The sequence below is a fragment of the Brienomyrus brachyistius genome, unplaced genomic scaffold (assembly GCF_023856365.1).
Source record: "Brienomyrus brachyistius isolate T26 unplaced genomic scaffold, BBRACH_0.4 scaffold160, whole genome shotgun sequence".
NCBI lineage: Eukaryota > Metazoa > Chordata > Actinopteri > Osteoglossiformes > Mormyridae > Brienomyrus > Brienomyrus brachyistius.
Window position 1 is genome coordinate 52,066 of NW_026042435.1, and position 10,473 is coordinate 62,538.

Here is a 10,473-nt window from a genome sequence, read left to right on the forward strand (position 1 = left end):
GTTAGTGTGTATAATCAAAATATGACTCAGTTTGGCCAGTTAGAAAAATATGATAATAGAAAAGTATTCTTTTCCTCTCACTTTTTTTTCTTGATTTAATTACCGACTTCACGTACTTACACTGTGTCCCGTTGCACGATGTAATATTGCGAAACTATGATTTTGTGGCAGTGTTTTGTAAAGGAATTTTCCGTTTAATCATCGTCTTAGTATAAAGCTATATGGTTGTTCTGGTATCAGTGGACGTACATTATGTATTTTTTCTTCTCTTGAGCACCATGGTCATGACATGAAGCTCAGTCATTGATTACTCGCAAATGTTAGTAGTCATCCGCTGTTTATCTTGAAGATGTAAAAGTAGTGCGCGTACATCTCCTCGTTAGTATAGTGGTGAGTATCCCCGCCTGTCACGCGGGAGACCGGGGTTCGATTCCCCGACGGGGAGAGTCTGCATCTTTTTGCCTCGGTCTCAAAAGGCACCAAGCTAGAACCGGCCCCGTGTTAGTGGAAACGGGGCTTGTGACTTGTACTCATGCATAATATTCTGCGGGTCGCTCAGCAGCGCAGCATATGAAACTAGACTCGGATTGTAAGTGTGTGGTTTTGATAATTGATGTATGGATGGATGGATCCTTAATAAGAGATATAAACAATAAGGTCCAGTCGCCAACTAATCATGTAAAATACGTCATAAACTCATGGTTGTTAAACCCAGAATAAAAATGAAGACGTATAACTAGGAAAGTCAACTTGCACATTTCAATTTTGGTTCGATATAATCACGTTGTCCTTAACCCTCCAGTGCAGGAGGGGACGGTAATGCGCATCGAATGTTTCCGAACCTGTGTGTGATACAACCGAGGAAGAGCCGATGACTTCGGGGGAGGAGGGGCAGGCGACTCGGAAGAAAAAGCAGCAGAACCCAATGCAGCCTGTAGCCCATTCAAAGGCCTACTGTTGGACCTCTGCTTATTTTGCAATACGTCTTTAGTACGGACTGAAAAATGTCCGATTTCGATGAGTTTGAGAAGCAGTTAAGCGAAAATCGGCAAGGTAAGTTTGGCTTTGAAGATCGGTGTATGCTCCCTGTTTTAGGGTAATAAAGTGGCCGGCGTGTCCTAGCGCCGAGGATGGTGCGGAGGGCACTTCTGCTGGTTCCGAAAAGAAAAGCGCGGCTGGGAAATCGGTGCCTTTTATCCGAGCGCTCGCCGATTCTGAAACCTGCCCGATTCTTCTTCTCCCAGCTGCCGCAGGATCCCCGAAAACTGACCGCTTTGGTAAATCAGTGACATTCTTTGCTTGGCATTGTTATAGAGATCGCTAGGCCTGCATCCATCAGTGCCCGGCGTACATAACATGGACATTTCAATGAAACGTTATTGGGGTGCACTCGATGTGAAAGCCTGCGGTTTTATTTATTTAATTATTTACCATTATACACTTGGATCATAAATTGTGACCCGCGTATTTTCATTCGCAGTAACACACTATGCATGGATGTTTGTTGCAAGCGTTATATTTTCAAGATCACGTTTAAAGTTTTATGCAAATAAAAACGACCGCGACCACTTGATTTAAAGTCCGCACTTAATAACAGTGTTAGTTACTTGGTTTTTAAATACTACGACGAGTTTTCTATATAATGATATGATTTTGTCTCTTTCCGATGCACAATAGCCTTTCCCTTGGGTCCGAAATGCTGGCCCTGTCATCCGTACAGAATAAGTCTTTCTCACACGATCGCCGTTTCTTCATGATGTATAGACTCTAAAAATCAGCCGCGTTCCCTGGAATCATAACAACTGCTTTTAGGTCGTTATTGCAAAGTCTTGCACCTGTATCTACCTTTACAGCGGATAGCAGTAACTAACAATGATGTACAGTTATATAACAATACACATATAACTTCATTAAAGTGCAGAGAATCCAGTAAACTGAATAAACTTAAGCCATACTAACGCAACTGAAATATACAACATGCGTTACAACGGAGTCGAAAGTAGGATTGATTTATGTACCTATCAAATGGCAATCTTGTCATATCAGCTCCTTATCACTAAATCACTAAAATGTCATTCGAAACGACCTGATTCGGCTAGACGAGCACTAAGTGCCGCCGTGTTTGATAAACTAGCAGTTCCAGTCATTCATATCTGCGCTCTGACTATGCCTGCGATTGCGGTAATTGGTTATTACCGATTTACGTAAGATGCATTGGCCGCTCCGTGTCTGTACTTTTGCAGCGGTGCATTACCGTAACGCTGTTATAACTGATGCATGAAGCTGATTCCTCGAGCAGCACCTGCGTTTAAATGCTTCACTGAAAACTGCACCTTCAGGGATTTATTTAAGCTTCTATATGAAGGACCTGCTGGGATAGAAAGGTGATATTTTATTGCTAGTTTAATAAAGTGCTGTCTGTCAGATTGAAACGATATTAATTACCCATCCATCGTCCAACCAGTTATCTTAGTCAGGCTCCCCTGGAGCCTATTCCAGGCAAATTCCCCATACAGAGAGCAGAGGCAAAATTCAGGCCTCCAGACTCGGAGGCGTGAGGCAACTGTACTCACCACTGTGCTCCTATATCATTAATTAGTCTGGTTATGTTTTTATTGTTTCACAACAGACTGACATTCAAGGGGATGTCCTTGTGCCCTTGAAATTATTAGCCATTGAGAGATGGGTGTGTTTGTTTCAGGAGGGTGTGATTGAATATGTGAATTGAATGGAGGTGCTTCATTCTGGTGAGGAAACTGGGGAGTTAGACCCCGTACCACATCTTGGTCTCCGTAAGTGACTTTTAAGGCATAGCGCTGGGTCAGTCAGCATCCAGCACCCCAGGGAAGTTGGTAATATGATTACTCTGTGACTCATGGGCTTCAAACCCACAACCATCCGGACACACATTCATAATCCCTCTGAGTTACACATCTTGGATTTATCGAAATGGATGGTAGGGGGGCAGTCATGTCGCTCCGCCCACCGTCTCACTGGTACCACGGTGTCGTCCCCCAGAGCGGGAGAAGGAGCGACACAAGAAGCGTAGCCGCAGCCGGTCTCTGAGCCGTGGCGAGAAGCACCGCCGCTGGAGCAAGGACTCCAGGGGGCGGAGTCACGAGAAGCGCAGCAGCAGCCGCGACCGCAAGGGTCGTGACCGACGGAGCAGCTCACGCGAGCACAAGAAGCACAGGTACCCCCCCTCACGGTCCCGGTTACAGGCACTGAAGCTGATATCTAGCATGGTTTGAGGCCTCTTAACAAGTTTCTTTCACAATCAACCAATTGGTTTCTTCGTGGTGGGAAGGGGGACTGTACCCATATTAAATTTTAACTGGCGTTTATAAGTAGCCCCCGCCATAGCGATGGGACCTCAAAGCCAGCCTAAAAAGTGGCGCATGGTCACACCCTCATGACCTTAAACTGCCTGCGATCCAAAGTTAAATGTAAACATTCTGCCATCTGTTTGTTTTTGCCAGATTCTGAGTGTTTACACTGTATTGTTTGGGGAAAACAACCTTCTGTTTTGTGTTTGGGCAGCTACTCTCCTCGGAGAAGCCGTAAGAAAAGGACATACAAGTACTGGGATGTTCCCCCTCCGGGATTCGAGCACATCACCCCCATGCAGTACAAGGCAATGCAAGGTTTGGATGCGACGCTTCCATGTGTGCTAGTTCAGTATTGCAAGGTTATGGTATATTGGTTGCAATGAAAGCATTTATTCTGGAGTGCCCTCCTCCCCCCTGCTGGTCAAAGAGGGAATAACACTTGGGATGATTTCAGACAGTGTGAAGAGAGCTTAAACCTAGGGGTTAGAAGCAAATGAAGGCGACGATCCGGATGTTCTGGCCGTCCCTGGTTGGGGTCTTGAAGCCCTTTCTCCTCCCCACAGCTGCAGGGCAGATCCCCACGATAGCTTTACTGGCAACATCCACCACCAGCGGCGTGGCAGTGACGCCCACCCAGGTGCCGATGGTCGGCAGCCAGATGACCCGGCAGGCCAGGCGGCTTTATGTCGGCAACATCCCCTTCGGCCTGACGGAGGTGAGTCCAGGCAAAGTCCCGCGTTGCCTTCTGTCATGCATACTGGTGTCATGTGTAGCTCAGTGAGTTAGGACACTGAGCCGGTCACAAGAAGGTTGTTGGTTCAAATCCCTTGGGCAGCAGAGTGATTTCACCATTGGGCCCCCGAGCGCAGCCCTTAAGCACTATTTGCTCTAGGAACTGTCTGGTCCTGCTTCTTCAATGAAATGTATGTTGCTTTGGATGAAAGTGTCCGCAAAATAAATAGATAAATGTACTAGACTTGTCAGTCATTTTTTTTCTCGTTTGCCTGTTTTGATGTCTTCAGACGTCTGCCTGTCTTCATTCAGTGTGTCTGCCTGTCTTTTTAGGAGGCCATGGCGGATTTCTTCAATACCCAGATGCGATTGGCTGGCTTATGTCAAGGTCCCACCAATCCCGTCCTCGCTGTTCAGATAAACCAGGACAAGAACTTTGCCTTCCTTGAAGTAAGAGTCTTTCCTGCCTAATGGCTGCTGTGTCCAGGCGGAGACCGCAGCCTTCCCTGATTAACGACGTTCTTCGTTCTGCCCTAGTTTCGGTCCGTGGATGAGACCACGCAGGCAATGGCCTTCGACGGCATCATTTTCCAGGGTCAGTCGTTAAAAATCAGGCGGCCCCACGACTATCGCCCCCTGCCTGGCATCTCAGAGCAGCCCGCCTTCCACGTACCAGGTCCGTTTTGCTTGTCGCCGTCATAACCTTAATCTTTATTTACCTTTGAAGAGCCGATCGGCAAGGCCAGTTTTTTGTACTCGTTACGGACTGACTGTCCTTCGCAAGCTGCGGATGTCTTGTCATATAAAGAGGGAGACTTTCACTTTTATTTACTTAATGTTGTAAATATTTAGCAGACAGTTTTATCCAAAGTGAAGAATGTTTTTTTTTTTTTTTTTTTTTTTGAGAAATCAGGGTCAGCCTGTCCCTAGAGCAAACTCGCCGGCCCAGTGGTGTGATCACCAGTGATGTGAACCAGTGATCTTCTGATGATAACGCTGGCATCCTAACCAGCTGAGCCACACACACACACACACAGCTCAGTCACTCACTTCTTACTGTTAACATAGGGGTGTTGTGTGGCTCTGTGATGTTTGCCCATGAAAAGAAGGTTGCTGGTTGGCAGGGTTGGCAGAGTGATTTCACCACTGGGCCCTTGAGCAAGGACCCTAACCCCCAAATTGTTCTAGGGTTGCTGGCTCCTATTCTAGTTAAAAATTCTGGACACACCTACTGAAAATGACTTGTTTTTCAGCAAGATAATGACCCAAAGCCCACCTTGAAGGTTATGCAAGTAGCTTATTACCTTGTGAACTAGGAAAGAGATGGTCCCCACAGCCCCCCAACCTAAACTCTATAGAGCTGGTTTGGGATCAGTTGGATGAGAGTAAGAGTAAGGTAGCCAGCTTGCGCGCAGAACTTGTGGAAACTCGAGGACTGTTGGAGAAACGGTCCAGGTGGGTACATATGTTAGCTGGTTGAGTCCGCAATGCTGTCATCGAAGCCAATGGCTCCTATTTTGAAGAGACAAAAATTTTGTCTTTGCAGTACTTCATATGCATAACTTCCATGCCCAAAGGCCTTTTACTATAAGGTGAATAACAGCTAAAATAGAGACAAATGCATTAAGAGCAGGTGTGTCCATACTTTTGACTGGTGCTGCATGTGTCAGCATCTCCCATGGAGAGCAAGATGGGAGAGACAAAAAACAGTCGTCAAACTGCCCCAGTATTTAGGTATTTTTTTGCTGGAGTTACATTTATCTGATATTATATAGGAGATAACGACGTCATACTGATTTGAAGTTGGCTTATTTCACTCGCGCCGTTTGCTCGTGGTCATTATCCGGCATGTTGACGGTTTGCTGTGATCGGCCGGCTTTGGGCGCCGTGCCGCTCTGTCTGCAGGGGTCGTCTCCACCGTGGTTCCAGACTCGCCACACAAGCTCTTTGTCGGAGGCCTGCCCAACTATCTCAGTGACGATCAGGTACCCCGCCCTCAGTCTCTGTCGCCGGGGAGCCGACCCACAACCCTCCTGTGTTTCTGTCCCACTGCTGCACGTGGAACTCAAGCAGGCATGCACACACACGCACACGCACGCACGCACGCACGCGCACGCACATACATACATAAAATAAACACTCGTCTCTGTGTAACTGATTAGTAGGAAAAGAAAGCCTGTCAAAGTTACCTCACCGCTTAAAATTCATTACAAGATACTGGGGGGTCAAATGTCAGCATCATGTTTAAAGCTAGCTGCTGAAAATAGCCGCACATTTGAGGTTTTTTTTTTTTTTTTTTAAAGATATTCATGGGATTTATTAAACATTTATTAGACATGTAGGTAATGAGTTGACAGTTACATTACGCTCATTGTTTATCCAGCTGTAAATTATGAAGATATTGAGACCCCGCTAATGTAAAAGGTACGTTTCCCAAAACCTCATGTTATCGACTTGCATAGTTGGAACCATTCAGTTGTTATCTAATGTTGTTAGCAAATAACCTTATTAGCAACAAAGGCTTTGGGAAACGTGCCTTACAGCTGGCGGCTTGCCAAACCAGTCACGTAGCCAGTCCCTGTGCTGCCTGTTGCTGGGTACCCTGGAATATTTGTATATCGGGTTAATTGCTGAGTGTTAGTCGGATGAATCAGCCGCGTCGTTTTGCTGCATGAAAATTTAAAATCGAGTCATCTGCGCGTCACCTAACTGACGAATACCTCCACATTGCCGTACACCTGTGTTTGCCCAATCCCAGTCCTCGGGGAACCGCCGACTGTCCACATTTTCGCTCCCTCCTAGCTCCCAGCCAATCAGGAACACCGAATACCTGGTACAGGTGTGCTGAGAGGAAGCAAAAACGTGGACTGACCGGGGGGGTACCCCCGAGGACTGGGCTGGGAAACACTACCATAGACTGTGCTTGAAATGTGGGGGAGATCGACCAAGTCCCCAAACGCTTCAGTATTCGCAGACGTGCCGTGTCTCACGTCCATGTCCGCACACTGAGAACGATGACTTCACATCCCGTTAACAGCGATGGGGAGCTGCGGAAGAATCGTTCCCTACATTGCTGTGTCGCTCGAAAGGCAGAAAATACTTCGGACCTTTTTCCCGGTGAACGATTATCAGCTTCACTGGAGTTTTCACATCGTGCCCCATGCCCTATTCTGTTATGACGTCAGTGATGGATAATATTACCATAACAACATGCACAGATGAGGTCGTCTTACTCTGAAAGTGTTGAAAGGGTCACATTTTAGACATTTTCTACTTCTCATTAGCATCTTTTATGATTTTTTTTTTTCTTCCTATATCGCCACCCCACTGAAATCGGCCCATTATAGACATAATCCATACAGGCATTTAATAGTTTACCTATTTATTTTGCAAAAGTTAATCGCAAAACGTTTTGCGTCCACCCCTGCATTGTAACATTTTGATCTCCGGTGTCCCACTCACTTTAGCCTAAACTGTTAAAAATGGCAAGACTCAGCCCACAAGATAGTGATCGCGGTTTCAGTGAAAGGTAAGTGAGAAGTGCAGTCAGTTTGTTTTTCTTTGATTTTTTTCCTCCTTTTCGGATTGTCATCGTAATCTTTCTTATCCAGTGTGAGTCACATGTAATCCAAGTCAAGAGGAAGGCTGTACCAAAGCAGCACTGGGGGGAGAGAGTTTGAATCCAGCAGAACTGTTAATGTATTTCACGTCAAAGCCAGTAAATGTGCCATAGACAGGTGAAATGGAAACCGCTGCTTGTATCCTGGTGTTTACATTTTTTTTGCAGTCCCTGCTACCGCTTTGATACTTACAGCTCTTTCATTTTTGTTCCCCACTTTGTCCCCAGCTAGGGGCCTGTAAGATCGTTAAGTCTTCGCTCATAATTTGTTCAGTAGTACTGACCTACTGCTGCCATGCCAACATGTAACACAAGGCAAGTAAGACATTCCGTCCCTCGCACGGATATCCTCCCTGTCGACGGCCTGCCCCTGTGGGGGGGCTCTGTCCTGGAGTGCTCTTAAGCATATGGGGTCCTTTTTTTGGGGGTTGAAGGCTGGGGAGAGACTTATTATGCTGATCACAGGGTATAAATTTGATTTTTTTTTTTTTTTGCCCCTAAGAGAAGGTAGGAGGTAGCGCCCTCTTGTGGCTGCCAGTGTCCCAGGTGACTCCTTTCTGAAGTCAGTGGTTAATGCGGCTTTACAGTAGATTCCTGTAGAATAAGTGAGGAATGATGTTAGCAGAGCTATTTCGTCCTGTTTGGCTTCAAGCCGTGGCCCCTTTAGCAGGACCCTGTGGCGGCTCTTAGCTTTACCTGTGAGTTTATCTCCTGTAGGCTTTGTCCCTCTAATTAACTGCACCAATGTGGTTCTTGGTTTTAAGAACAGGAAGTCAGTGATTCGGCTGGGTTTGTGTTCTGCCGAGTCGCCCCCCCCCCTCCACATTGTATACATGGAACACTTAACATATAATTAGCTGTTTTTATTTAGTTTTTTTTTTATATACCATCTAGCTTAATTATTGTGGCCCTTAAAATCAGATGCAACTCGGTCCATATTTCAAAATTCGTAGTTGGAATTATCAGAGAACTTGATTAGGAATTCAGTTGTGTTGTATATGCTGTAGGATGGGGGGGGGGGAATCTGTGTTATCATTCATTGACAAGAATCAAAATAGTTACTTTTGTACGCTCCCAGTAAGTAAGTCATGCAGAAAGGGCACAGGGGGCTTTGAGCTCTAGTGTTGCACCGTAATGTCGAGCCACTTGTCATAAAGCCATTTTCCTGATGTCTTCACTGTTTCCTCATGTCGTTTTGCAAAGTTTAACATGCTGCTTCTCCCACAGTTAAGATTAGCATTTCTAGCGAGGCGCCGTGCCTGGACTGTCGGGCTAATCGCCCCCCCGCGTCTCCTCCTCTTGCCCAGGTGAAGGAACTCTTGACGTCGTTCGGACCTCTTAAGGCCTTCAACCTTGTGAAGGACAGTGCCACGTCACTGTCTAAGGGTTATGCTTTCTGTGAATACGTGGACATCAGTGCCACTGACCAGGTGCGTGAGGTGGGGCAGCAGCTGGAAGGTCTGGGGTGACTCGGGGCTTCCGGATGGAATTGCTGACGCTTGTGTGGGATGCATCCCGCAGGCCGTGGCTGGACTCAATGGCATGCAGCTCGGAGACAAGAAGCTCATCGTCCAGCGGGCAAGCGTGGGGGCTAAGAATGCCAACGCTGTGAGTATTTGCCCTCGGCTGCCGCCTTTCTGATGTCCTAAACCCAACTTGGTTCCTGGGTGCCTCCCAGGAAGCTTAATGCCCCTATTTCTTGGGTTTATTTGGGTCCATGTAAATTTCTCGCTGTTACTCGAGACGATTGGACGATCAGGGGGTATCTGACACTCTTGTCGCCCCCCGGGACAGACGGCCATCATCGAGACGCCGGTGACGCTGCAGGTTCCAGGGCTGCAGCGGCTGCAGAGCTCCGGCATGCCCACGGAGGTGCTGTGCCTCCTCAACATGGTCATGCCCGAGGAGCTGGTGGACGACGAGGACTACGAGGAGATCCTGGAGGACATCCGGGAGGAGTGTTGCAAGTACGGCAACGTGCGCTCCATCGAGATTCCGCGGCCCGTCGATAGCGTGGAGGTGCCTGGCTGTGGCAAGGTGGGACCCGTACTCTCCTGTACCAGTGGCAAAAAGAAGACCTCTGTAGGCACTAAGCACAGGCTCATGGGAGCATTTCTTGCACAAAAGTGTTTTGAAAACGGAATAATTTTTTGTGTAAGAAAAACAATCTGATTGGTTCAGATAGACGACGGACGATCTGATTGGCTCAGATAGGCGACGGACAATCTGATTGGCTCAGATAGGCGACGGACAATCTGATTGGCTCAGATAGGCGACGGACAATCTGATTGGCTCAGATAGGCGACGGACAATCTGATTGGCTCAGATAGGCGACGGACAATCTGATTGGCTCAGATAGGCGACGGACAATCTGATTGGCTCAGATAGGCGACGGACAATCTGATTGGCTCAGATAGGCGACGGACAATCTGATTGGCTCAGATAGGCGACGGACAATCTGATTGGCTCAGATAGGCGACGGACAATCTGATTGGCTCAGATAGGCGACGGACAATCTGATTGGCTCAGATAGGCGACGGACAATCTGATTGGCTCAGATAGGCGACGGACAATCTGATTGGCTCAGATAGGCGACGGACAATCTGATTGGCTCAGATAGGCGACGGACAATCTGATTGGCTCAGATAGGCGACGGACAATCTGATTGGCTCAGATAGGCGACGGACAATCTGATTGGCTCAGATAGGCGACGGACAATCTGATTGGCTCAGATAGGCGACGGACAATCTGATTGGCTCAGATAGGCGACGGACAATCTGATTGGCTCAGATA

General features: G+C 47.3%; 1 protein-coding gene and 1 non-coding gene across 2 annotated transcripts; both read left to right on the forward strand.

The window, feature by feature from the left end:
- Positions 1–373: 373 nt before the first annotated feature.
- Positions 374–445, forward strand: trnad-guc (transfer RNA aspartic acid (anticodon GUC)). The gene has a single exon. It is a non-coding gene; the product is annotated as a tRNA-Asp (tRNA).
- Positions 446–1,004: 559 nt separating this feature from the next.
- On the forward strand, positions 1,005–9,868 carry LOC125728119 (splicing factor U2AF 65 kDa subunit-like). Its single transcript, XM_049005203.1, has 10 exons — positions 1,005–1,053; positions 3,019–3,193; positions 3,541–3,644; positions 3,893–4,044; positions 4,395–4,511; positions 4,599–4,737; positions 5,967–6,046; positions 8,988–9,110; positions 9,202–9,316; positions 9,476–9,868. The coding sequence occupies exons 1-10, from the start codon at positions 1,005–1,007 to the stop codon at positions 9,850–9,852; spliced, it is 1,431 nt and encodes a 476-aa protein (XP_048861160.1). The 3' UTR covers positions 9,853–9,868.
- Positions 9,869–10,473: the final 605 nt, after the last annotated feature.

Excerpts from the sequence above, each read along its gene's own strand:
- LOC125728119 (XM_049005203.1), top strand. The coding sequence starts at position 1,005 with ATGTCCGATTTCGATGAGTTTGAGAAGCAGTTAAGCGAAAATCGGCAA. Across the intron at positions 3,194-3,540 it reads CGCGAGCACAAGAAGCACAG|CTACTCTCCTCGGAGAAGCC; the intron begins GTACCCCCCCTC and ends GTGTTTGGGCAG. Across the intron at positions 3,645-3,892 it reads GCAGTACAAGGCAATGCAAG|CTGCAGGGCAGATCCCCACG; the intron begins GTTTGGATGCGA and ends TCCTCCCCACAG.